General features: G+C 49.9%; 13 protein-coding genes across 13 annotated transcripts; 4 read left to right on the top strand and 9 right to left on the bottom strand.

Annotated features, from left to right (window-relative positions):
* Positions 1-375: 375 nt before the first annotated feature.
* On the bottom strand, positions 376-3,270 carry Bathy09g02680 (predicted protein; the record flags this gene model as incomplete). Its single annotated transcript, XM_007511136.1, has 2 exons — positions 376-2,601; positions 3,022-3,270. The coding sequence occupies 2 exons, from the start codon at positions 3,268-3,270 to the stop codon at positions 376-378; spliced, it is 2,475 nt and encodes an 824-aa protein (XP_007511198.1).
* Positions 3,271-3,746: 476 nt separating this feature from the next.
* Bathy09g02670 (predicted protein) lies at positions 3,747-5,381 on the bottom strand (the record flags this gene model as incomplete). Its single annotated transcript, XM_007510884.1, has 1 exon — positions 3,747-5,381. The coding sequence occupies one exon, from the start codon at positions 5,379-5,381 to the stop codon at positions 3,747-3,749; it is 1,635 nt and encodes a 544-aa protein (XP_007510946.1).
* Positions 5,382-6,245: 864 nt separating this feature from the next.
* Positions 6,246-7,889, top strand: Bathy09g02660 (predicted protein; the record flags this gene model as incomplete). The annotated part of the gene is made up of 1 exon (XM_007510816.1): positions 6,246-7,889. The coding sequence occupies one exon, from the start codon at positions 6,246-6,248 to the stop codon at positions 7,887-7,889; it is 1,644 nt and encodes a 547-aa protein (XP_007510878.1).
* Positions 7,890-8,213: 324 nt separating this feature from the next.
* Positions 8,214-10,562, bottom strand: Bathy09g02650 (unnamed protein product; the record flags this gene model as incomplete). Its single annotated transcript, XM_007510949.1, has 1 exon — positions 8,214-10,562. The coding sequence occupies one exon, from the start codon at positions 10,560-10,562 to the stop codon at positions 8,214-8,216; it is 2,349 nt and encodes a 782-aa protein (XP_007511011.1).
* Positions 10,563-10,847: 285 nt separating this feature from the next.
* Positions 10,848-14,204, bottom strand: Bathy09g02640 (predicted protein; the record flags this gene model as incomplete). Its single annotated transcript, XM_007510875.1, has 1 exon — positions 10,848-14,204. One exon carries the CDS (start codon positions 14,202-14,204, stop codon positions 10,848-10,850), a length of 3,357 nt encoding a protein of 1,118 aa, XP_007510937.1.
* A 139-nt stretch (positions 14,205-14,343) lies between these two features.
* Positions 14,344-16,512, top strand: Bathy09g02630 (unknown protein; the record flags this gene model as incomplete). Its single annotated transcript, XM_007510819.1, has 1 exon — positions 14,344-16,512. One exon carries the CDS (start codon positions 14,344-14,346, stop codon positions 16,510-16,512), a length of 2,169 nt encoding a protein of 722 aa, XP_007510881.1.
* A 125-nt stretch (positions 16,513-16,637) lies between these two features.
* On the bottom strand, positions 16,638-16,997 carry Bathy09g02620 (predicted protein; the record flags this gene model as incomplete). Its single annotated transcript, XM_007511133.1, has 1 exon — positions 16,638-16,997. One exon carries the CDS (start codon positions 16,995-16,997, stop codon positions 16,638-16,640), a length of 360 nt encoding a protein of 119 aa, XP_007511195.1.
* A 109-nt stretch (positions 16,998-17,106) lies between these two features.
* On the top strand, positions 17,107-18,338 carry Bathy09g02610 (predicted protein; the record flags this gene model as incomplete). The annotated part of the gene is made up of 2 exons (XM_007510978.1): positions 17,107-17,244; positions 17,310-18,338. 2 exons carry the CDS (start codon positions 17,107-17,109, stop codon positions 18,336-18,338), a joined length of 1,167 nt encoding a protein of 388 aa, XP_007511040.1.
* A 156-nt stretch (positions 18,339-18,494) lies between these two features.
* On the bottom strand, positions 18,495-20,033 carry Bathy09g02600 (unknown protein; the record flags this gene model as incomplete). The annotated part of the gene is made up of 1 exon (XM_007511206.1): positions 18,495-20,033. One exon carries the CDS (start codon positions 20,031-20,033, stop codon positions 18,495-18,497), a length of 1,539 nt encoding a protein of 512 aa, XP_007511268.1.
* A 170-nt stretch (positions 20,034-20,203) lies between these two features.
* Bathy09g02590 (unknown protein) lies at positions 20,204-21,388 on the top strand (the record flags this gene model as incomplete). The annotated part of the gene is made up of 1 exon (XM_007511269.1): positions 20,204-21,388. The coding sequence occupies one exon, from the start codon at positions 20,204-20,206 to the stop codon at positions 21,386-21,388; it is 1,185 nt and encodes a 394-aa protein (XP_007511331.1).
* A 113-nt stretch (positions 21,389-21,501) lies between these two features.
* On the bottom strand, positions 21,502-22,497 carry Bathy09g02580 (unnamed protein product; the record flags this gene model as incomplete). The annotated part of the gene is made up of 1 exon (XM_007511125.1): positions 21,502-22,497. The coding sequence occupies one exon, from the start codon at positions 22,495-22,497 to the stop codon at positions 21,502-21,504; it is 996 nt and encodes a 331-aa protein (XP_007511187.1).
* A 175-nt stretch (positions 22,498-22,672) lies between these two features.
* On the bottom strand, positions 22,673-24,346 carry Bathy09g02570 (Amino acid transporters (ISS); the record flags this gene model as incomplete). Its single annotated transcript, XM_007510992.1, has 1 exon — positions 22,673-24,346. The coding sequence occupies one exon, from the start codon at positions 24,344-24,346 to the stop codon at positions 22,673-22,675; it is 1,674 nt and encodes a 557-aa protein (XP_007511054.1).
* A 255-nt stretch (positions 24,347-24,601) lies between these two features.
* Positions 24,602-25,477, bottom strand: Bathy09g02560 (predicted protein; the record flags this gene model as incomplete). The annotated part of the gene is made up of 1 exon (XM_007511156.1): positions 24,602-25,477. One exon carries the CDS (start codon positions 25,475-25,477, stop codon positions 24,602-24,604), a length of 876 nt encoding a protein of 291 aa, XP_007511218.1.
* Between the last annotated feature and the right edge of the window lie 92 nt (positions 25,478-25,569).

Raw genomic sequence — 25,569 nt, 5'->3', positions numbered from 1 at the left:
TCTGTAATAATCTCTCTGACTCTCTCTCGTATTCTCTCTCTCTCTCTTTTTCTCTCTTTGTCTCTCCCGCGTGTGTGTGATGTGTATGTATATGTGTGCGCGCGCAAACCCGCAAACGCGCAAACTCTTATATGGCTAAAATTTTCAAATTTTTCACCGGGGGCGTAAAAGCGCTTTCTACGCCCGCGCGAAAAGAAGAAGACGAACAACCTCGCGGTCGGTGGATCTCCTCGAGGAGAAGGAGAAGAAGAAGGAGAAAGGGTGATGATTTTGGACTTACATGTCCTCTCCCGTCGTTCTCGTTCTCGTTCTTGTTCTCGTTCTCTCTCGTTCATCTCGTCGAGTAAAAAATGTGCTAAAATCCGTTACCGCTGCTCAATGGTGGCCGCGGGAGGATTTCTTGCTCGACACTTGACTCAACAGCGCTAACCGTTCTTTCAAAGCCTCCACTTCCTCTTTATCCGCGCTCGGCGCTCCGGCGTCAAAGTCGTCCGTCGTTTTCGTGACGTCGTGCTTCGCTTCCCCGGGCGGGGGTGGCGCCGTCGGTTTTTTTTCCTTGATCACCGGCAAGTCCGCGACGGTTTCGTGGACGCGTTCTAACGCTTCGGCTTCGCGTTTGGCGATTTTAGCGGCTAATTTTTTCTCCTCTTTTTCCTCCTTGAGTCGTTCTTCTTTCTCTTCCTCGGTTTCGTGCTTCTTGGAGGACTTGGAACCTGACTTTTTCGTCGATGTCGTCGATGTCGTCGTTTCTACGTCTTCCTCCGATTGCAACTCGGATTCACCCATGCTCGCGGTTTTCAAGGAGTTCTTTCTAGACAAGACTGGTCCGTAGTCTTCCTCGCGACCGTGCGATTCGCCCTTGTGCGAGGAACCGTTGTTGTTACTCAAACGCACCGGGGTTTTACCTTTGCGCACGTCCACGGTGCTGACGTAATCGGGCAACCCGTCGCCTTTCTCTTTCATTCGTCGCATACCGTTGGAACTGACTCCCTTGTTTTGGTTATTGTTGTTGTTGTTGTTTTGGTTGTTGTTGTTACCGCTCTCCGCTCTTCGCATTCCGCCTCCGCCGTTGTTGTTGTTGTTGTTGTTGTTATTGTTGTTGTTGTTGCGTCTCGGCTGTTCTTGATTCCCAATCTTTGCCGACGCCGTCTTCAACGTGTGAAAGCAATCGACCGAGTGATCGTCGCAAGTTTTGGTCAAGAACTTCAACGGCGATTGGATCTCAACTCTTGCCACTGCGCTGCTGTCCACCTTGTGCGCCGTCTCAACTTTCCAACCGGCAACTTCCCACCACGCGGCTTCTCTCCCCGGGTACTCCGTGACCGGCATGCCCATAATGTTCACGGAACGATCGCACTTCTCCGTTGGCACCGCGGCTGGATGGTTCTTCGGACCCTCCTTCATCGTCGAACAAATGCCAAACTTCATGTCCGAACTGACTTGACGTATCAAGTTGCGGAACTTCAGTGGCCACTGATCCGGCGATTTCGTTCTCCACTCGTGCGCCTTGGCGTACGCCGCGTCGTTCGTCGCGATGTCCGTCAACTTTTTGGACAATTCCGCGGGAGTAGAGAAGTCTCTCAAATCAATAACTGCATCTTTAGAAGGGATGTATTCCTCCATGCCGTCCCAGCCTATGTAAATCGGAATCGAACCTCTCGATAACGCGTCCCAAATCTTCTCCGTCATGTAGTGCGGGCACTGAATGCCGTTCTCCAACGCGTAGTAAAACATGTATTGCGCTTTGGTTTTTTGCTGGTCGCCAAAGTCACCCAAACGTCCTGGGTCATTCGCCGGTGGCGGAATATTTTGCTCGCATCTCCCCATGCTAAACACTGGAAAGTGTTTGGAAATTTCCACCAACACGTTGATGCGTTCTCTCAACACGCAATCTTTAGACATCCACCCGATGACTGGAATTCTCTTCTCTCTCGGCATAGAAAACAACGAGTAGTCTCTCAATAACTCACCAATAGACGGGCCAAACGGAAACCACAAACTCGATCGATGCGATGAATCCGGATCGCCGTTAAACCAGGCCAAATATTGCATGTTTTTCAACGATTTCTTGGAATATTCCGTATCGCCTCTCAACTCGTAACCGTAATGATCCGGCGACTCGTGCGCGTAATAGAAATCAACCACGTTCGAGTGCAACTTGGCCGGAGGACCGAAGAAGTTCTCCTCCGATCGCGCGGTTTGGTTCCCAACCTTAAAATCGTTCCTCCAAATAAACGCGTACTGGTTAAACACGCGGATATCGCACCCGGTAAAATCGCCGTTTTGAATATCCGTTCTCACCTCTTTAATGCACATGCCGCTTCTAAACAAGGACAAAAAGTTATACGTGTACGAGTTATCCCACTCACCGGGAACGCACATGGTAAACTTCCCCTCTTGCGCGTCATCCCCAGGTACCGGGTGATGATGCCACCCCGACTGCGCTTGCCAGGTCGGATCCACGGATTTAATGATGCCGATGTTCGGCAAATCCTTCTCCGCCGCTTTCAACAGCGGATCGTTTCTTCGATCCGCGTTGCCCGGGAGCCGGGATTGCGTGATGGCGTCGTAGATTTCAACCAAGGATTCGTTCGTTAACGGCTGCATGTATAAAAGTAAAACAAAAAGAGGTATATTATTAAAGGTGAGTTTCGAGCGCAAATCGATAAAAAATGTCCACCGTCCGCTCTCCGCGAACGTCGTCGTTTTCTCTCCACATCTCTCTTTTCGGGAGACCTTTTGGGTGTTGATCTCTCCCGTGACCAAAAGCGCTCGTCATCGGAGGATGAAGACGATCGAAAGGAAAACGCATCAAACTCGTTCGTAAAGAAAAGAAGAAATCGAGAAGAACAGATCATCATCTTCCTCGTTCTTCTTTCGATGCGGATGATTCTTTCATCTGAAAGAACACGAAGGAGAGAAAGAAAAACCGCGGCGGCATCACGACCCATCACCCCCGCGGCAAAAGAGAGAAAAAACGAGAGCTCTGAAACGTCTCAAAGTCGAACGATAAAAACGTACCGCATCGCCTCCGTGTTCGGCCCCGAGCATTTTCTGTTTCACCGTGTGCCCACCGTAGGCGAACAGAACCATCCCGGCGACGCCGAGGGCGAATGATTTCGTCGTGATTCTCGATGCGAAAGAGGAAGATGACGATGAATGATTGGAAGAAGTCGACGCTTCCATCCCGATGGGGATGGACCTTTCAACGTGGTGTTCGGAATCATTTTCTAAGAGCGCGTCGCGCTCGGAGAAAGAAGAAAAAGCCATGCTACGCACAAACACACAAAAGAAAAGGTGTTTTGCACGCGGCGGCAGTGGTGCAGCTCTTCTCTGTTCGTCTTCTTCTTCTTCTTAGTACTCTCAGTTGTGAGGATGGATTTTTCGTTGTTTTCTTCCCGCGGAATGGTTTGCGACACGTTTAGGGACTCAAATGTCAAGAGGGCGGATTTTTGCTTTGCGAGCGCTCTGTTGTTTACTCTAAAAGTATTCGTACGATTACGGTGCATCGTCGTGAAGAGTAGCATTGTTTGAAAATGTTTGTGCGTTTTACTATGCGTAGCGCGTACGTAGAAGAAGGTTTATTATTATTAATGTGTGTATTAACTTACATGTATTAAAACATTTTTCAAGCTCGTTAAAATAAAGTAGTGTGTGCGTAAGTAACGTAAATCATCATCCGCGTCGTAATCTCTCTCTTCTTCTTCTTCTTCTTCTTCTTCTTCAGTTCTTCAACTCTTCCTTTTTTAATTCAACGATCTGCTGGCGTGTAAGCCGGTCGTTTGCGCGCTCGCGTCCCAATCCGGCGGCGGGCAGGACGGGTAAAATTCCAGCAACTGAGAATCGTGACCAAAGTTTTCTACGACGGGCCACCCTTCGTCGGTGCCTAAGTTCGGGGTAAAATCGGAGACTCGAACGGTTTTGTGCGAGCCTTGCGCTTTACCTGCTCGCGCGATTGTGGAGGGAAATGCTTGGGTGGAAGGATTTTCCGTTTTCTCGCCGCCGAAGAGTTTGGACGTCCACTCGTTGATCGAGAGAAGTTTTCTAGTGGTGGATTGGCCTCTTCTCGACGAAGAAGAGGATTTTGATGAGGAGGAGGAGGAGGAGGAATGTCGGCTGGTGGAAGAAGAAGCGCCAGAGTCACCTCTGTGTACCACTCTTTCTTTCTCTGACATGCCAACTTGGGGCGCTTGGTCGTACCCAGGCGTCGGAACTTCCGAGGAATAGCCGTACTTTTGGAAGTCGATAGCGTACGCCGCCTTGAAGTTGTTCACATCTTCATCGGAGATGTGCCCGTTGGTCCAGCACGACGTCACGACCGGCTTGACCGACTGTCCGACTTCCGTGCCTCTGTGAACGACATTCATTTCCGTGTACTCAATTTTGCTGGATACTCTTTCCTTCAAGTATTTCACCAAGTTGTCTTGCATGTTTCCGGTTCTCGGGTCCATGCACTTCTTGTCGACGTCGGAGATCATGCACGTCTCCAACGGGAACACGTATTCCGCGTGTCTGGCGATGATGTACGCCGGCGTGTGGTGCGAGTGGTGCCACGTAACCGCACCTAACATGTCCGCACAAATCGGGAACGCATCTTTCCACACCATCTCCCCGGCGGTTTTCTCCGCCACGCACGCGTTGACTTCGTCCTCCGTCGGCGGAATCTTCGAGTCGCACTCCGCCATGGCGCTGTCGGAATACTCGCCTTCTCTGTAGCACTCGATCAACGGCGAATTCAACACCCATCTCGTGACGGTATGAATCCACTCGGAAAACTCCTCGCAGTTCTTCTCGCTATAGCCCGCGTCCAAGGGAGATTCGTGAAAATATCTCGCCTTGAACCACGCGAATTCAGATTCCGCTCTCGCGTACGGGTTTCTCACCGTGACGAACGAGTTCTTCAAGTGTCTCGTCGCCGGCGGCGAGTGAAAGTCTTCCGATTTTCCCACCACCCAAGCCGGGGCAATTTCAAACGGTCTCGTCAAACCTAAATCTTCCGAGTTGCACGATCCCAACTTACCGCCGACGGCGCCAACCATAGATTCCACCGACGTCCCTCCAGATTTCGGAATGTGAAGAAAGATTGGAAATTCTTGCCCTTCTTTCTTCCCAGCGATGGATTGATCAAAGTTCGTTGGATCGGAATACGTTTCGGTCGGGTATCCGTCCACAGATCCTAACCACGGGAACGAGCGTTTTTGTTGTTCACTGTTGTTCATCTTGCTCATCGTCCCCGCCGTGACTAAAACTGTCGCGCCCGCCAAGGCGACAAAACCAACCGTCTTCTTCAACGTCGGCAACGAAGAAGAAGAGGAGGAAGAACCATTATTATGGTTTCCGTTGATCAGAGGTTGCTCCTCGCCGACACTGTTCTCGATCATCTTTCTGTGTGTCGTATCTAAATCTCCCTCCAACAAAATTCGCTTTTTAATCCCGCGGCAAAAATCCCTTCGTCTTATAAATCTTCTTCTTTCTTCTTTACGATGTATAAAGTTCCGAGAGAAAGAACGAAAGAAAGAACAAGACCTTTCGTAAACTCTCTGCGTTTCAAACCACCTTTAAAAACTCTCTTTGAGTTACGCGAGTGCGTCTTCAGAGAAAGAAGAAGAATATAGAGAGTAGGGAAAAGTTATTGTGTGGATGAGGTAAAACGAATCGAAAGAAGAGAGTTTTCCCCCACGAAAACAGTCAAAGAGAGAAGAGGGTGTTGGGGGTGTCGATCGACTTTTTCGTCCTCTCGTTTTGAAAAAAGCATTCATTCAGTCAAAGCTGGTGGAGAAAAAGAGCTTCCAAAACGAGAACTCTCAACGAAAAAGAAAGAATGAGAAAAGAGGACGAAAAAGCACGGACAGAAAGCTTCATTTTTCCAAGCAAACGGGAAGAGAGAAAAACAACGTATTCTTACAAAAGAGAGTATAATAAAACTTGTAAACTCTCTCAAACGCGCTCTTTCGAAGAAGAAGAAGAAGAAGAAGAGAGAGGTCAGAGAGAGGCTTCTTCATTCTCGTAAAGCGGAATAAAGAAGTTCTTCTCGCGTACGCGCGGTTGGGTGTTTTGTGCTCGAGAGAAAGAGAGAGAGAGAGACTTTTGCTTTCGTGGTAGAAAAAAGCTCCCCCATTTCTGAAGCCGCGGCATCATCATCATCATCATCAAATCTTCTTTCTATTACGAGCAGCAGCGCGCGCACGTTTAAGAAGAGAAGAGAGAAATAGAGAAGAACGAGTGTATATATATATATAATAAGTATGGGTCGATCGCTCAGTAGTAGTTCTCACGAGAACAACAACAACAACGGACAACACGGCGAGAAATCGTCGCTGTTAAGTAGCAGTGGCCGCGATCGGGATGGAAAAAGGGACGCGCAGCGAACGAATGAAAAAGAAAGCGGAGAGTCGACGTTTCAATACCTCTCGTCCATCTTAGTCTCCGCGCTCGCGTTAACCGGAGCAGTCGTCGGGGTGGTTTCCGTCTGGCAAAGATGCCAAGGCGGGAATTGCATCCCGGAAGGGTTCTTGTTACCCGGAGATCACAGCTGGGACGTGACCACGTTCCAGGACATTTTGGACACCAGAGAAGCACTCTTGCCGGAACAAAAACGAATGCCGACGCACTTGTTCACGTGGACGGAGAAGTACGGGTTTAAATCGTGGACGATTAAAGAAACCGGGACACCGGAAAACGTGGACGATCGATCCTCTGGGGTTGTTCAGTTCTTAAACGCGATCATGCCGAAGGAGTTTCCGGAGAGATTTAAAGCCGGGCAAGCGCCGTTTCACGTGCCGTGGGTGACTTCGGATTTCCCGCAAGTCGAGTGCATCGACTCGGAGAAAGGGTGCCCGAATTTACCGACGAGAATTTTCTCGTTCGGTACCGTACCGAAGAATAACAAGAGAATGATTGGATTATCGCAAGCGCCGACGTTGCCGTTTACGCCGTGTTTAGCGCACGCGTACGATCCGGTGAAAACGCAGTGCGATTGGTTTTCCACGAAGAATCCGGACCCGAAGCAACCGATGTGCGCGAGCGCGAGGTTGGATTTTAAGAATTACAATTCGGAGAGCGCGGAGAGAAAAGCATTCGATAAGCTGTTGAACAAAGCCGTCTGGAGAGGCTCGGATTGGCACTACTTGGAAGCGTACCCGAAAGTTGGGACGTTGGATGCCAACAGATACGTGCGAATCGCGGGATTGTGCGACAAAGATATCGATACTATTCAAGAGAACATCTTGGATAACCGAGGTCGCTCGGATACGGACGTGAGACACCGCGTGCCGCCGAGATTGCGAGCGGCGATCATTGCGAACAAATATCCGGACAACTACGACATCAAATTTAGCGACAGTAATCCGCGAGCGCCGGCTGAGAATTGCATCGACGATCGAATCCCACTCTTTTCTAGCGGAGACGTGTGGAACGCCTGTCAGTTTGAAAAGTATAAATATTTGGTCGATATCGGAGGCGGCGGCGGGACGTCGTGGAAGTCTACGTTTCGATTCTTGGCCATGCCGGGTGTTTTGTTCCATCACGAAACGATGATGCGTGATTCGTTTTACGATGACATAACCCCGTGGGTGCATTACATTCCGTTGAACGAGGACATGTCGGATTTGCACGAGAAATTTTTGTGGGCGGAGAGCCACCCGGAGGAGGCGTTTAAGATTTCCAAGCAAGCTACGCAGTTTGTGAAGGATTTTATCACTCCGGATGGTCTTAAAGAGCACGCGCGCAAACATTTTGTTCCGGAAATGAAGGATTACATCGAGGGGTACACGGTCGCCAAGGAGGATTACAACTTAACCACCGCGGATATGGTGAATAAGTATTCGGGCGGGACGTTACAAGTCACGCTTTATGAAGGCATTGGACCGGCATACAGCGCTGGACCATAGCAAAGACACGAACGAGAAAGAGAACCATAAAATAAACCGAATCGAAGAAGAATAAAATGTACCACCACAAGATATAGGAGGGAGAGAGAGAGAATCGAAGAGCGATTCACAACACACGTAGTATCCGAGAGACGATTTACTATTATTAGCCATAATCAATAACTTCTATTTAAATTTCTTTAATGTGATTTACATATTACACGATAAAGATTGCTTAATTACCGCTGCTACAGTGTACGACGCAGATACTGCTAGTTACGACTATATACTGCTTTTGGCGTTTTACAAGCTCTATCTATTATTAGTACTTCCGCGGAAGAAAGATCAAGTGGCGAGCTCGCCTCTTTCGATCATTTCGTCTCGCAGCTCTTTGTTCGTATTCCACACCGCCCATCCAACTTCGCTATCTTTCTCCACGTGCACTCTCGGTACTCTCAAGCCGCCCGCGCAAAAGAGCATTTTACGGTTCGTCGGTTCGTCGTGGTCCAAGTCTAAGACGGACGCGTCTCCTTGTTCTCGTTCGATTTCTTCTTTGTCTTCTTCTTTGTCTTCGACGACGACACCCAGACGTCCTCCTCCCTCGCGGTCGGCGGGTAAATCCTCCTCGTCGTACGCCTCTAAAGTCGCCGCCCTGGGAATTTCCACGTTATTGCCACCTAAAAGTTTACGAGTACTACGTCGACGTTTCACGATGCGTTTCGAGCGTTTCAAGCGCGCTTCTGCGATTTGCTTTTGCGTTTCCTCGAGTTCGATTTCCGCTTGGATCTTAGCGTCGGCGAGTTCGCTGGACATTCGCGTCAGCTTTTCAATTTCCTCGTCTTGTTTTTTCGCCAGCTTGGCTTGCTTTTCGAGTTCTTGCTTTCTCGCCTCGGCTAACGATTTCAATTCGTCTTCTTTCTCGAAGCGATTTTTTTGCGCTTTCTCCCAAGAAGTGGACATCTTTTTCAACGATTTTTCCTCCTCTTCGTCGTGGCCCATTTCAGCCTCTGAAGTAGAAGAAGATGATGATGATGATGTCAAAACAGCGCTCTTTTGTTTTCCTCCGGGAAGCTCTTTGCTGTACCCGTACTTTTCAAAATCAACGTCGTAGGCTTTCAAGAAGTTCGAGATCGTCTCTGAAGGCATGTTCCCGTTTCGCCAGCACTGACTCAACGTCGCTTTGTTCAAATCTTTGTTCCCGGAGATGGAATTGACCACTTCTGGGGTAATTTTCGGCGAGAACTTTTCTCGTAAATACGACATCAAGTTTGGTTGCATCACCGCGTCTGTATTGCTCGACTTTGTTCGAACGTCCGTACAAAAACCTTCCTTATCGTCGAAACAATCTTCAATGCTAAACACTCTTTCCGCCGTTCGTCCTAAAACGTATTGCGGCACGTGGTGCGTGTGGTCTTTCCCGATTATCGTGCTCGACCCGTCGCTCTCTATTGGGCCTTTCCCGCCGTTCGCGCGCGATAACGTCTCGTCGCACGCCGCAATGCTCCCTTCGCTATACTTGCCTAGTCGATAACACTCCAATAAATTATTCTTCAAAACAAATTCGCTCGAATCTTTCAACCAGACGCCAAACTTTTCGCAGGACATCCACGACGGTTTTGGTTCATCAAACGTCGCTCGATTTAAAACTTCGTTATAGTAATACACTTTTCCTTCGTTGTTGACGTACGTTTGCCAATTATCTGTCGAGCTTTGCAACAACTCGTACTCTTTCGGGTACTTTCTTAAAAGGTACCAGAAATACTCGCTCTCGGCTCTTGAATACGGATTCCTCACCGTCGTGAATGAATTTTCTAAATACGTCTTCCCTTTTGCCACCTTCGGCGGCGAATGAAAATCTTCCGCTTTTCCTACGTCCCACGCCGGGTGCACTTCGTAAGGCCTCGCGGCTTCGTTCGACGCCCCGTTCGTCTCTCTGCTGTTACAACTTCCAATCCTCGCGCCGACGTTGGCGACCATTGCCTCGACCGAAGTCCCTCCAGCTTTTGGAATGTGAATGAAAATAGGCAACTCTTTCCCTTCTCGTTTAGGCAATATGCTCTTATCGATCAAATGTTTCTTCCCGTACACTTGGTCGTGCACGCCGACTAATAGTTCTTCCAACGCTTCTTCCTCTTCTTCTTCTTTTTCTTCTTCTCGTTCCTTCTCCTCTTTTTCCTTTCGTCGACGCTTCTCCTCTTCGCTGCCCTCCTCTTTCTTCTTCTTCGCAGTCGTCGTCGTCAAAGTCCCTCTCGCGTCATCCTCGCCCAAAGATGGCTTTGAGGACGTGGTGGAAATTAGCAACGCGCCGTCGCCGTTAATTTCCATCTCTCCTCCTCTTTTTCTCGTCAAAAACAATCTGGCGTTCTCGAAGAAATGTTTCAACGTTTCCAACTCTCCTTTCTTTCCTTCAATCATCATCATCGGTGAACTCGTTTCCGTCGTCGTCTTTGTTACCGTCATCACAGACACCGCGTAAAACGCGAGGGCGATCAAAACGAGCACCTTCACGCCGACGAGTTTAGATGCAAACGGAAACCAGGACGAGGAGGAGGACGGCGACTTTGACGAATCTTCTTCTTCTTCTCTCGAAATTGAGCCGCGCATCATCATCATCATCTTTTCCGTCGTCGGAGTATTGGCGTTCAAAAGCGACGCGGTTTCATCATCGACAGGAGTAGTAGTACTCTTCCGCATTTCCTCAAACTGTTCTCTAAATCTCTCTCTTTTGCGTGCGTGCGTGCGTGCGTGTCCGTTTTTATGCGCGCGCGTCCGCACTCTAGAGTCGTTCGTTGATGCGCTGAGGGAGAGCGATGATGAGATTTTGTGAGGAGAGAGTTTTGCATTTTTTTTGTTTTTTGTCCGCTTTTTCGTTTTTGAAAAAAAAAATTCATCTGCTCTGATTGTGCTTTACTACATACATAACACTATTTTTTTTTTTTGGAGTCTACTACCAGTTTGCGTATTATTACACTAGTATATTTAAAATTCATCGTCGTCGTCTTCATCGAAGAATTCCCCTTCGTCGTAATGATAACTGTTGTTATTCTTCTCTGCTTTTTCTTCGTCGTCGTCGAAAACGTCGCTCTTCGCACTACTACTACTACTACTTTTCATTTTGAGTTCCTCTTCGTATCTCTTCGCGCGGCTGTCGCCAAAGATATCTCTCGCTAAAGTTTTCGAGACGTTGCGGTCGTTTTCGTGCGCGAGACCGATGCCTTCGTAGAGTTGACGGAAGATTTTTTTGGACGGGACGACGCCGAGTTGGTTGACGAGTTCTTTGACGATGACGGGCGCTTGCGCGGCGAACGCGCCGGAAGCGGCGGCGCATTTGAAGAGAGCGTCCAACGTGTCCGAGGACAGCGGCGTCGCCGGGTTGTTTTTGACGAATTGGGAGACGCGTTTGCGAGCTTCGGAGATTTGGCGGAGTTCGGCGCACGCCGCGACGCACGCGTTTAACGCGTAAAGGTTTGGACGGATGGGATTTTTGTTGTTGTTGTTCTTGTCGGATGTGCTCTCGTAGACTTCGTCAAAGACGCGCATAGCCTCGTTCGGATCGATTCTCGATAAACTTTGCACGCACGTCGCATAAAATCGATCGTCGGCTATATCACTGCTCGCTTTGAAGTGCTTTTCAAAGAGATCGACGACTTTGTCCGGTTGACGCAATTTACCTCTGGCGAGCGCGAGCGCAGTCAACGATTCCGAGGTGTGCGCCACGCCGTATAAATCCATATCTCTTTCGGCTTCGTCCACGTATTCCCTGGCCTTAACCAGTAACGGGTCGCCGCTGGAGTCGTTCATATCGCTCAAAGCCGTCTGCATCATGTCTTCTCTCTTTTCGCCGTGCATTGGATATGGAAAGTGCGCCAAGACGTCCGAAACTTCGCGTCCTCGTCGCTCGCACGCGAGGAAGAGTTCTAAAAAGGTCACCGCATCGGGCGTGATGTTTGAAGACGCCATAGACTTGTACGCCTTAAATGCCGATTCGACGTCGTTGTTTCTCGATAAAGCGCCGATTAACGCGTTATACGCAACAGCATCCATTTTGACGTGCAAGCTTTGCATTCGAAGTAAAATGTTGGACACGCGTCGTCGACGATCTTGAACCAAACGTAAAGTAGCTCCGTCGCGTTCCATCATGGAAGCGTAGAATTTTCCAGCGAGAACGAGCTCCGTGACAAAAGAAGCCGCATCAGGGACGATGCCAGCGTCCAACATTCGCTCTCGCAATGCTTCTACTCTCGAGAAAGTTGCATCCAATCGATCCTCCAATTCGTCCTCATCTTCGTTCTTGTGGATGTCGTCTTCGATGAATGTTTTCCGGGTAATCTCTTCTTCTTCTTTAACTTCTTCTTCTACTACTTCTTCTTCTTTAACTCCTTCTTTTCGTCCGTCGTGAGAGTGATGATGATATAGAGGGGATAAGAACGCGTTCAATTCCGCGCGCATCAACGCCGTGAACGAATACACGTCTGGTCGCACTTCGTTCGCCGTCATCATCTGAAACGCCTCTTTCGCTCTCGCCACATCCCCTCTGTTTGCGAACATCGTCGAAACGGCATTACACGCCGCGCGAACTTCTTTTTCGTGCGCGCGAATGGCGTATTGCGACGCCAAGTCGAGCACAATCTCCTCGCTTTCTTCTCCAAGGTTCATGAAATCATCCTCGTCCTCGGTGCTAAAACTATTCCTATCCTCGTCGTACGTCGTGGTACTCCCTCCTCCTGTTCCTCCTCCAATCACTCGATGCTGCCTCGCGCTGGCGGTTTCTTTACGCCACGATTTCCACGGATTTCGAGCATCTTTACTGCCATCTCTTCTGCGCGACTTTTGCATCGCGTCGCGTTGTTTTAAAAACTGTGCCGCCGCCAAGCCTCGAGCGCCGGACCACCCGGTGCGATACTTGACGTTGTACCTTTCCGAAAACTTTGCAGTTGGCACGGAATCAGAATACACACGTTTGCCTAACCTCCATAACAAAGTATCCAGCGCATTTTCAGCCATTTCGAGGCTCTTTGCCGATGCCGCGGATTCTTTGCCGCCTTTCTTTGCAAACTTTCTGTTCGCGATTTTACAGTGCGCCGAAACGCGTTCGCTGTGGGCCCACATGGATTTATGCTCGTTTTTAAACATCTGCCAAACTTCCTCGACTTCGCGAGAGGTTCCGTTCGCGCACGTCCCTACCAAACGCAGCTTTGCTTCCAACGCGTCCGCACCGGGCGTTAAGTTTGGTTGGTTCATTTGAAACATCAATACTTCCGTGGCTTGGAAAATCTCTCGACTCGCGTGCTTCGCCGCGTACCTCAACAAAGTGGTGAATAATTTTACCGGCAAAGCCGTCTGCGGTGCCGGTTGATGCATCGTTCGCGCCGCCTCCGTGGTACCATCGTCGTCGTCGGGTAAATCCGCATCCGCATCTTGTTCATCGAAAATCTCGCTCAATTGCACCGCCTCCCCGGGCGCTTTCAAACGCACGTCCCATCCGCTCTCCTCCCCTAACGACGACGAAGGCACGCCCAAACAGTGCATCTGCAACCACTCGAACGCCTCCTTCACCCTCCCACTCCTACAAAACGCCAACAAAATTCCGTGGTGCGTCGTCACGTCTGGCACCACATTATCCGCTACCATCGACTGCACAATCTCCAACGCCGCCTCCGGGTCGCCGCTATCCGCCGCGCAGTGCACCAAAACGTTATACGCGCCTCGCCCGGGATATCGGTGATGTTTCCTCAACGTCTCGAACGTTTCTTGAACCGCTTTCGCATCTTTTCTCCGCCGAAATCGTCGCATGGTCGCGACTAACGCGCGTCGTTTTAAGTCCGGAGGCAAGTGCGAGTCGTCGATGTCTTTAAAAGAAGGCGGCTCTGGTTTCCTCTCATCATCGTCGCCGTCCGCCTGCACCTTTTCGGTGGCGGTCGAAAAGGTCAACCCTTTGCAACACGGATGCAACAACCATCCTCTCGACCACCACCCCCTGAAGGGCTTCTCGCGCGACGAAAATGGGCCGACGCCGCTAAAACTGCTCTTGCACGTTGTGCTGCTTTCTCTTCTCTCTTTTCCTTTATTAGCTCTCTCAAAAAACGTTGTTCTCGTTGTTGTTACGGATCCTTTCGGTTGTTGATGATGATGATGAAATCCCCCGGGGAACGCAGATGACGCCAAACAGGACGATGAGACGCTCCTCTCTGCTCTCGTATCATCGTTCGTATTCGTATCCTCGTCGAGAAATACACAACAAGACGCGCATCTCTCGAGAACTCCTCCTCCTCCTGTTGTGCCTATTCCTTTTCTTCGAAAACAACGCGTCGATATCGTCGTCGTCGTCGTTAACATCTCTTTTGTATCTAATACACGAGTAAGTGATGAAATTCTGATACAAAACTCTGAAATTAATACTCGAAAAACGCTTGAATTTCTCTCGGTGTAAAAAAAAAATATATCTCCGAGATCAAGATCAATTTTCCGAGGCAAGATGACGACGCTACGTGCCGGGGGCATCGTTTCGGAGAGCATGACTTTGACGAAATCTTCGTCACACCACGTGATCTTCCTCGTCGACGGGTCGTTGCAATCTGTATCGGAGGAAGGCGACGAAAGTTTCAACCAGTTGATTGATTGTGATTCGCATGTGGTGAAAAGGAGAATTGATGTCTTAGTTTCCGTGGCGAAGACTTTAGCCGTCGAAGGGTTTGGATGGAGAGAGGGAAAGGAGGAGGAGGAGGAAAACGCGAGGAGAAGGTTCGGGTGCGTGTTTTACGACGCCTCCTGCTCGAGCGCGAACGCCGATGATGCGCTCGTCGCGAGGAAGAAGCAAAAGACGAAGAAGAGGCGATTGGGGTGTTCCATGCTCGATCTGGAATCTGTCTTTCAATTTTTCGCGTCGTTGAAACACGAGGAGCATCAGACGAATGGTGGTGCGTTTATAACGTTATCGCAAGCGGTATCGCAAGCGGCGTTGATGTTTAAGTCGACAAAAATGGAAGAGTGCGGAAGCCGGGATCTGGTTATTTTGAATGCGACGGAAGGATTACAGAGTTTAAGCGTCGCGGAGGACGTGGTCGAAAAGATGGAAAAGATGAACGTCACGAGGAGTGCGGTGTTTTTCCACGGCGATTACGCGTCGCCATCATCGAGTTGTTTGTGGCCGACGGCTATTGAAGGTTTAGCGAATGCGTCAGGTATCGCCGCTATATGCAATTTGAGACCGCATCAAGACATGTTTTTGCGTCAGTCCGAGAGATGCTTGCGAGCTGAGCTAGAAAATGGTGGCGTTTTACGCGAAATCTCGGACGGAGAGGCAACAAACGGAGAGGCGACGGAGCAAAAACTGATTGAAGCGACGAGACGCGATAAAATACTAGAAAAGAATCGAGTTCAAGAGAACGCGATGTTTCCAACGAAGATGAACGAAGACGACGATAAAAACAAAGAAGAACAAGAACGAGGACAACAGCTCGTTCGACGCGGTGAAAACTGCGCCTCGCAGTTTTCAAAGTTTGACGTTCTCGAAGAAAGACTGAGTGGCCTCAACGCGAGTACGTCTCTGCGAGTGCCTATTCTTATTCTCCCTAAGAGTGATGCAAACCGAGACGAAAAGCAAGAAAGCACTGGGAAAGAAAATCAAGAAACCAATAGCGGCAATACCGAGCCATTCATCCATCACGTGGATGTTGAAGTGGAGAACATTCCTAAAGTGCTCCACGCCATGTTCGAACCGTTGCTCGTTCTCTCCTCTTGTTCTCGAATGCGAAAGGATAAATCGAAAAAAGTTCGGCCTTTACTCGGTACGTCGGGTGACATAATAGTTCGTCAGGAGTATTTCTTAGGCAACAAGCACGAGCCGAAAGTGATAATCGAGTTCAGGAAAAACGAAGGCGGTACCGATCGCATCGCTTCGTTCAATCGAAGCGCCTCGAAAGTGGTTTCGTTGATCTGGCCGTTGAAAAACGCCGACGCGCGTGTCTTTTGTATAAAGCACGAACTTGCAAAGTACAAAAAGTTCTTCTATTTCAACAGAGAGAGCGGGGAGTCGTACGCGGAACGCGTGTCTCAGTTTCGAGCGATACTCGAGAACCCGCCCTCCCTCGAGGAGCTTTCTGGCATCGAATCGTCGAAGACGCTGCGGGATATGGCATTAGCCGCGCCAAGTTTGTTGGGTCTAATGTGCAATCCACCGGTTTCCCAACCGGCATCGTCGTCGTCGTTTGAACCTCCTCCTCCTCCTATTCAAGCGTCCGAGTCGTCGCCGACTGCTTCAACTTTCACTTTAGAAAAATACAGACAACTCGAACTCGAACAAAAAGAGCGCCGACGAAAAATCCGAGCGGCTTTGACGAAGCAGAAGAACAAGAATACTGTGGAAACGGAGAATAAAGTAGAAAAGGAGGAAGAAACTCCGCAACGGCAAGTCATAACCAATAGACTCCAAGCCTTGCGAGACGAGCTCGAGCTTCGATTAAACGAAGCCGAAACGGCCCAGAAGACGGCGAGCGCGAAGACCGAAAGGACGAGCCAACCGGATGAAGAGCAAGAAAAAGAGAAGGTAGTGAGCGAAGAGCGAAATACAGATGATAAAGGCGAACCCAAAGACAGACAAAGCAAGAAAGTAAACAAAACAAACTTGCTCTCTTTCTTCGCGTGAGACGAGACGACGATACGCGTACAACGTTTTCTCAACATATCGAAACGCCACACGCGTCCGTTATATATATTCCGATTACAACAAAACCCATACATATCGAATCAATCAAATCAATCGAATCAATTTCAATGACTCCCTTCTAAACTATAAAACCTCAGTCCGCAATACTTGCATTTCGCCGGATTCTCCACGCTCGTATCCGCCAAGGTGTAAAAAGTCGCCGGCGCACCGAGCGCGGCGCCTTCCCCGAACCTCTCCTTACACGCGCCAGGAGAGTGGCAGTTCACTTTACTCGCGTTCACGCCAATCGGTGGAACTTCGTTGATCCAATCGATCGGCGCTTTCGACGCGTCCGAATCCAGCCATTTCTTCGTATGTGGGGTATCCTCGGGGAGGTAGGCAGGGCGTTTCGATTGGACCGGTTGGTGCGGTTTCCAATTCGCGTCCACGCCTTGTCCTTGTCCTCCGTTCGACAAAGAGGACATTTCTCGTTTTCCTTCCGCACGCCGAGAACTCTCCGTTTTCCTCTTTATCGTCGAAGAAGAAGAAGAAGAACGAGAAGACGTGGACGCGAACGCGGAGGAAGAGGATCTGATGTCGATGATGATGCCGCTGCTCGTGCCGCTGCTTCTCTCGCGCAAAAAAAGAGTTCGATCGACGGCACTTTTCACCACCGAGGAGAGTACTTTTGATCTGCTCATGATGTTGATGTTCTCGTTATTCTCGTCGCGCGTGAGTGTTCTTGTTCGTATTCTTATTCGTATTCGCGTCGTTTGAGTTGTGTGGCTTTTACACAGGATTGGAACGACGAAATTTCTCCATTTTATCCGCTCTCGTTCTCGGTCGCTTCCTCCTTTTCCTCCTCCATTCGGCGCATGCTCCTCGCGCAGAAGAGATTCAGAGGCATTTCTTTCTCGTCTTCTTCGTCTTTGTCTTCTTCTCGGGGCTGCCGCTGCGTTTGGTCGCGAGGATATACTTGGTGTTACGAGAGGCGCTTTGGAGGAAGAACAACACCCCGCTTCTCGTCGTCGTCGTCGCCGTCGAATACCCCCACGGAAAGGAGAGAAGAAGACAAAGAAGAAGCACTAAAGGAGGAGATCGAAATAATGACAAACCCAAGATCGCCGAGGAGTCACGACGGTGATCATTTCCGAGGTCAAACGGTGCAGGAAACCGTCGCGTATAAGAGATATTTAGCGGTGTACGACCGAACGGTTGAGTTCTCTTCCCCTGCGACAACACCTGCAAATGCTGAAGAAAAGATCTCGATTAAATACGACATCGTCGGCCATCCTCGGTCGGGGTTTCGATTCGTCGCGGTTCTGCCGTTTCACAGCGGGACGAGAGAGTTTACCGTATGCCGCGAGTACATTCAATCAGTGAACGCGAGCGGGGTGACGGTGCCGACAGGAGGGCACGAGCCGGAGAAACACGGCGAGGATATCGCGAACGCGGCGAAAGCGGAGATGAACGAGGAGGCGAAGTTGGTTGGTGGGAGACTGGTGAATTTGATGGAGAAGAAGAGCGAGAACGAAGGAGATAGGGAAGTGGGCGAGGAGGAGGGTTTCATCGAGACGAAGTGGTGTAGGAATAAGTTCGTGCCGTTTTTATGCGTGGATCCAAAGGATGTGGAGGAAGGTCAAGAAGGTAAATTAGACGTGGAGGAGTTCGCATTGGAAACGTTTAGGGTGGATTTGAAGGAGTTAAAGAGGATGATGTACTCCGGGGAGATGATGTTGCCGAGTATTATCACGTGTCAGATGAGTTTGGACTATTTAGTTAAGAGCGGTTTGATTTCAAAAGACGAGTATCACGGGTCTTCTTAAAAGAAGGTTGATTGGGGGAAGAAAGAGAGATTGATTTACACGCGAGTAGTAGAGTTTTGTCTTAAATATAATAGCTATGTATGCGCGCTCTTTGAAAGCATATGCGCGTATTTGTATTTTATTAATAACGTTATGTGTGTATTTAAAAGGAAAAAATCAAGCCCCGAAAACGAACTCGACGACTTTGTTCCAAGTGCCTCTTCTCGGTTGCAAAGCTACCGAAGCGCTTCCATTCAACATTGTCCGCTTATTCCCACCGCCCCTCGGCGATCGATCGATGCTGTTTCTCTTATTGCTCCCAAAATCATCGACATCGTCGCAAACGCCGCCGATATATCTCGCGTCCTTCTCCGACAACGGTTTCACGCCAATCATAATTCGATCGGATATGCGCGTTCCGTTCAACTGCAACGCGCGTTTTGCAAACTCAGGTTTTTGAAACTTCACGTGCAGCCAATTCGCGCTACCTATCGCCGAGTGTGAACCGAATTTACGAGTATATTGCGGGCTTCCGTGGTATTTTCTAGGTGAAAAGCCATTCGCGTTACCGTCGGTATTTCGGCTAAACGGACTCTTCTTTCTACTCGGCGACTCTTCCAGTTTCCTCCTCGCTTTGAAAGCGTCATCGTAGTCCTCATCTAAGAAATCGTCGTCGTCGTCGTTCGGCGGTAAAAATTGTCCAAAGTTTACCACGTCTCCTATTTTCTGCAGTTTCGACAAAACGAACGTCGCGTCGTCGTTGGTAAAACCATACACGGTCACCCAACACGGCGTTTGGACGCTCGCCATGGCTGCCTCCACCGCCGCTGGATCGTTGGCGTCCACCTCGGCATTCCTCGTCGCGTATGCCGTACCTAAACTCGCAGTCGTCGCCGAAGCGCCACCTTTCGATCGCTCTTCGTTGTTCATTCTTTCTTCCGTCGTCGCTCGAGATCCGATGCTCGTCCTCCTCCCTCCCCGGCCGACCGTCCCACCTTTCCCAGCATCTCTCGTAAAAAGCGGCATCCCTTTCGCGTTCACGTTTCCAAAATTCACCTCTCTCTCCGCCATCTCCTTCCTCCTAATATCCGCGGCGAACAAATCGTCTTTCCCGCTCGCGCCGCCGCCTCCTCCGCCGGACGGCGAATCCAACTTTTGCGGGTTCAATCCCGCGCCTCTTTGCGTGCTCGAAAACAACATCGAGCTAAATTTCGGCGCCACGTGTTCTCTCAAATGTCCTCCTCCTTGTCCTTGTTTTTGTGGACTCGGAATTTGCATTTGGCCGTCGTTCGCGAACGCGCGCGCGGTTGGTTCGTAATACCCCAAGTTCACCCCAGACGGGTTCCGTTGGAAGACGTTTCCCACTGGTGGTGGTGACACATCATCTTTGTTTCCAACAAAAGTACTAGTATTCGCATTCGGTGCCGGTGAGCTGGTAAACAGGGACGACGACCCACCAACGCCTCGTCCTCCAAAAGGCGTCGGGGCTTCGTTGTTGCGGCTGGTTTCGTTTCCGAACGGCGTCGTCGTTGGTGTCGTCCTCGCTCTTTGATTTTCAAACGGATTCCCCGTCGATCCAAATTGGTGGTGTTGTCCTTGTTGGTGTTGTCCTCCACCGGATGCAAAAGGCGACTGAGGTGGGAACGACGCGTCTCCTACTCCTCCTCCTCCTCCGGCGGTGGTTTTCGCGGTGTACGGCGAAGAGTTGTTAAACATAGCGCGCGGTAATAAAGAACAGATTTAAACTGAGGGGAAAAGGAACCATTTTCCCCCTGAAATGCATCAAATATACCCCCCGCCGGAGTATTGGTCTCGTCTCTTTCTCGAGCGTTCGAGCGTTCATCGAAAGCATCGAAAGAAAGGAGGAGGAGAAGAATCAGAGCATCATGGACCCTCGCGCGTACGCGACGCTTTTCCCTCGCGAACGGTTCGAAACGTTCGTTTCAGCGCCGATTCCGCTTCGTCCACCTCCGGCGGATGTGCGCGACGACGACGAAGAACGACAACAACAGGCTGGAACAGCTTCCCAAAGTCGTCCGATTGGCAGAGCGAGACACTTCGCGTTTGGTTTCGCCGGTTTAGCGAGAGCAGCGGACGATGATAACGACGAAGGAGGCGCCTCCGTGTTGGTGCACTTGATGCCGCCGACGAGGAAACGGAGCAAAAGCGCTTCGTCGTCGTCGTTGAGAAAGACGACGGTGTTGTGCGCGAGTTCTTTCCAACGCGCGTTTAAAAACCCAAGGAAACCGACGGAAGGGTTCGTGGAAGTGCGCGTGGATGTGGCCAGTTGCAGTCGCGCGGAGAACACCAAGAACAACGCGGACGTCGTCGAACGGGCGGCGACTATCGCTCGGGTGATTCGAGAGACTGTTTTTCCCTCGAGAGGACAAGGAGGAAAAGGACGTGGAGGATTAATCGATCGGAGCGTTTTAAAAGGCGACGGATTAGAGGGAGATAAGTGTTGGAAATTTATCGTGGAGTGTTTGGTCTTGGACGACGATATGGGGACCATGGACGCGTGTTTGGCGGCGGTGGTGGCGTGCGCGAGGAAGACGCGAGCGCCGAGTATTCTAGCTGGCGGCGATAACGCAAAGGGGAAGGGAAAAAAGAGGCAAATGTTGGCGGTGAATAGAAATTTCAAGCCGGTGTGTTTGACAGTTGGCGCGTTTAATCTTTCCACGACGGAGAATACCGACCCCGGCGAGAAGAAGAAGAATATCGGCGATGGAAGTAAGAAGCGCAAGATGAACGAAGAAGAAGAAGAAGATGAAAAGGTAGGGGACGAGGATGAAATAGAAGATTACGAGCCTCCGAAGCAAATAGTTATCGTGGACCCTACGTACGAGGAGACCAAGTTATGCGACGCTTTAATCAACGTCATCGTGGATGAGAATGGGAACGTGTTAGGATTAGAAAAGAGTCACCACGGCGCGAGCGAGGTGGACGAAACTGTGTTAGCGAAGGCCATCGCGGCGGCAAAACTTAGACACGGGGAAGTATGGAAACGGATAGAACAATTCGACGAGATGGAAGAAGAAGAGGAAGACGACGACGAGGAGGAAGACGAGTAGAACTACTTGCTTTCGTATGTTTTCTATACCATTAGGTACTTACACATCTTTCAAAGATGTGAACTAAAAACTACCTCTGTTTCTTTCATCTACTACGCGCATACCTAAAAATCTCACGTCGGCGGCGCCTCTTGCTCGTCGGCAGCACCAAACGCACTCACGCTACCTTCGCGTTCACTTCCTCCTCCTGCTGCTCCTCCCTGGGTTTTCTGCTGCTTCATCTGCTTCGCTAAGCTCGCGTTTTTCTTCCTAGCGTTTTCCAAATTCTTCCTCCGCTGCGCCTTCACGTCCAAGTGCTCCTCCCACAACTTCCTCCTCTCCTTCATCCCAACTTCTTCGCCTAACCGCATCCACAACTTCCTCATCTGATCTAAATTATCCACCACTTCGTCGTGCTTCTTCCGCAAACTCAAAAACGAATTCCGTTTCTGCAACTCCTTCCTGATCCGTTTCGCTCGCGCAAAGTGCGGATGCCTTTCGCCTTCGCGGATCTGATTCCAAACGCGTTCCGCCGGGTTATCGAAATGAAACGTTTTCCCCGTAAACAAATCTTTCACCACATTTTCCACCAAATTCTCATCATTCCTCGTCGTCTCTGGGAGCATCTTCTTCAGCATCTCCCGATCTTCCTCCGTTAACGTTTTCCGCCACAGGTCGATTGGATTTTTTAGCACTTCTCGCAGAGGTGCGTTTTCACTCATCATCTTCTCCATCGCGAACGGAGGTAGAAAACACTCGTCCATTTCGGTCGTTCGACCGATGATGTCCAACTCCGGGTGACTCGCCGGGTACGTCATCCCCGCGCCTTGCCATCGATGGCCTCCTATTTCTTTTGTTGGTTCTTTGTATTCTTCGTCTTCTTGCTTCTTCGTCTTCTTCTTTTGTTGGGTCGTCGATGTCGTCGTCGTCGTTCCTTTTCTCTTCCCCGTCGTCGCCAAAGGGGACGATTTTGCCGATGATGCCGGCGCTTTCCGAACAGGCCTCTTCGTAGACTTCGGCTCTGATACGAACTCGTCAAAGTCGTCGTCGCTGATACCAATGGTATTCGTTTTCATCGTCGGTTTGGGCGTTCGCGAGGACGTTCGAGCGGGAGCTTTTGCGTTCGTCATTTTTTCTCTGTTTTTTGTGGTGGAACAAAAGAGGCAAAATGTTGATTTTTTCAATCTACAATTACATTTACATTTTTGTACATGTTACACAGTATTCAGAGCTCTTCCTCTCTCTCTCTCTCTCTTTCTCTCTATCTATCTCTCTCTCTCTGATTACTACATTAAATGGAAGCTTTTAAGACGTGGTAGGACACCCTCTCTCGTCCACGACCGTGGTCACCGCGGGTTGACACGCGTCCGCTATCATTCTTTTGTCGATGTTGATATCCGATCTCAAATCCGCGAGCGAACCGTACGTGCCGCTGAGGACGACGACAAAGCCGAGAAGGAGAGAGAGGTAGACGAACGGTTCGAGCCATTTTCTGTTGTTGATGCTATTCCTCCTCTTCGTCGTCGGAAATTCGTCGTCCTCGACGAGCGTTAAGCGCATTATAGACGGTAAAAGGAATGTCATCAGCGCCATGCCGAACGATCCCACCAGGCCTTGTAAATCGAGCAACACGTCGCCTTTACTCGCTAAGAAAATGGCTGCCACGAGCGTTTGCGTCAAGAGGAAGAATGCTCGGAAGAAGAGGCGGAAGGTGAACGCCGTGACTTTGAAGAGAGGATGTTTTTTGCTGAAATAATCCGTCGGGTCTACGCCAAGCATGACTTCAAATCGCGAACACAACGCGACGTTGCAGAAAAACACGGCGTAGTAGCACTGACCGAATTGAAACGCAATCGATAACGCGTTGCCAAAGTCGTTCGGAAAGTTGAGATTGATGTCCGCCTCCGTGCTAGCGCCGTAACTTCTATACCCAAGCGCACCCACGAATAGATACACGGGAGCTGATATAAAATACGACCAATTCATCACTTCCGGCCATCTCTCCGGTTCTTGCATCTCGCTCATTTCTTCTGGATACAGACCGTGCCCGCCGTAGGCGTACGCGAAATTTGCGAGAGAGACAAACTTGCTCCTCGCGCTCACCGCGGGAAACTGCGGTTTAATCGCGCACGACTTCCACGGCGTCCGGTGCAAGACCTCGTACGTAAATACGCCTACGCTTAGCGTCAACGTCCCGATGGCAAAATACACGAACTTCGCGCTGTCGTGAAACGTCGGCAATTGGACGACGGGTAATAATAAAATCGAAACTATGAGCAACGAAAACGATTGGCACCATCCGACGCCATAGAAACCTCTCACTTTCATCGCTTTCGTCAGCATCGCTAAATATTGCGCCAAGTAGACGAGTTGACAGACCGCGTCCAAGTAAAAAGTGAGGAATTGAACCACGTGGACTGCTTTCCTCGTCGCGTCTCTCGCTCTCGTCTTCTTACTCTTCTTCGTTTTCTTTCCTCCCAGACGAACTCGGCGCCGGGCGCTCTCCCCGAGGCTCCATCGAACCGCTCCGTCATCGTCGTCGTCGTCGTCATCACCACCGCCATCAGCATCACCATTGTCATCATCATCACCACCACCACCACCAAAACTAAAGATAAATCTCGTCACCGCTTCTGCTGCCATTTCCGGATACGTTTTCAAATCTGGATGTTTCAGGTACGCTTGCCCGATGACGCGTCCCGTCCAATAACTCCACACCGTGCTTGAGACGAAACAAACCATCCCAAATTTCCAACCGGCGGCTTTAAAAACTGCCGGCATTGAAAGAGGCACGAGCATGTAATTCAAGGTGTTCATGGTGATGTTTGCCACCGTCGCTCGTTGCAGGTTTTCCGAGATGACTTCTCGTCGTTCTTGGTCTTCGTGTTCTTCTTCTTCTTCTTCGAAAGTTGTAACGTCGCCGTTATTAAAAATGTCCTCGGAGAGAGGCACGTACGCGTGCGAAGATTCGTTATTCATCTCCTTCAGCTTCCCTCTCTCTCTCTCTCTTCTCCTCTCGGAGCTTTTAGCAGCACATATTTATGGAGATTTTTTCTCTCTGCTTTATGTAATAAGTGTGATGTAAACGCGTTAACATTAAACGCGGGGCTGCTGCTTCTAAACGTGTCGCTACGAGTATGAGTATCATTAATAACGATACGTGCGAGCGTTAACATGGATTATTATGCGCTATTTCTAAACTATACGCGTCCTGCTAATACTATTATTATTCAACTATTCTTCCTCGTCGTCGTCGTCGTCTTCTTTTACGCCTATATCCTCCTCCGATGATATTTCTGACATGTCTTCGCTGTTTTTCTCTTCGTCTTCGTCGTCCTCTTCTTGTCCTTCTTCGTTCTCGAGGCTGCCGCTTTTACGCAACGCCTCGTACCTTTCCTCGAAGAATCTTCTCCCGGACATGGACACCGCGCCTTGTTGCGCGTGCGTCGTCGTCGTGGCAGCAGCAGCGGCAGCAGCATTGCGGGCGGTAGTCGCATCATCTATTTTGTCGTTGTTAGTATTCGTCTCCGTCGTCCATTTTCCCAACGCTCTCTCCGCGTCGAACGCTTTCGCCCACCTTTCAAAATTCTCTCGCGTCACCGCGGTCCCGGTTTCCCGCATCGCTTTCAACCGTTCCTCCGCTTCCATCTCCAACCGCTTCTCCACCATTTCCTCGGTCTCCTCTTCTTTTTCTCTCACGCGCGTTCTCGAACGAAGCCACTCTTTCGCGAATTCTACGAGATCGTACATCATCGGCTGTCCGAGCATGTTTTCCGTCTTTGCGAGATCGAGTAACTGTTTCGTCAGCTTTTTGCACTCCTCGTCGTGTATCTTCGCCACGGAACGACATTTTAGAAACGGCATCTCGTTTGGATACTTCGTCGAGTGCGCGAAGACGACGCCTAATCGAGCGTCCACTAGATCATCGCTGTTGTTTTTGCTCTCGTCGGTGTTGATAATCTCCGACGCGTCTTCGTGAGACGCGAGCGGAGATAAGACGATTTCGTAGCATTTTACATCCGGAGGGACGGATTGTATTCGATTTCCGTGTTCACAAACTTCGTGGAAATCCTCCATGAAAATCGATCTTAACGCTTCGATTTCGTCCATTTGTTGTTGCAGCTCATCGTCTTCGTCCGTCATCTGTTGTTCTTTCTCTTTAAAGTGTATTTCTTTACGAGTATGAGTGTTCGTAGTGTGAG

The sequence above is a fragment of the Bathycoccus prasinos genome (assembly GCF_002220235.1).
Source record: "Bathycoccus prasinos genomic : Chromosome_9".
Lineage (NCBI taxonomy): Eukaryota > Viridiplantae > Chlorophyta > Mamiellophyceae > Mamiellales > Bathycoccaceae > Bathycoccus > Bathycoccus prasinos.
The sequence above is the reverse complement of the archived record's forward strand: the minus strand, read 5'-3'. Positions and strand labels throughout refer to the sequence as shown.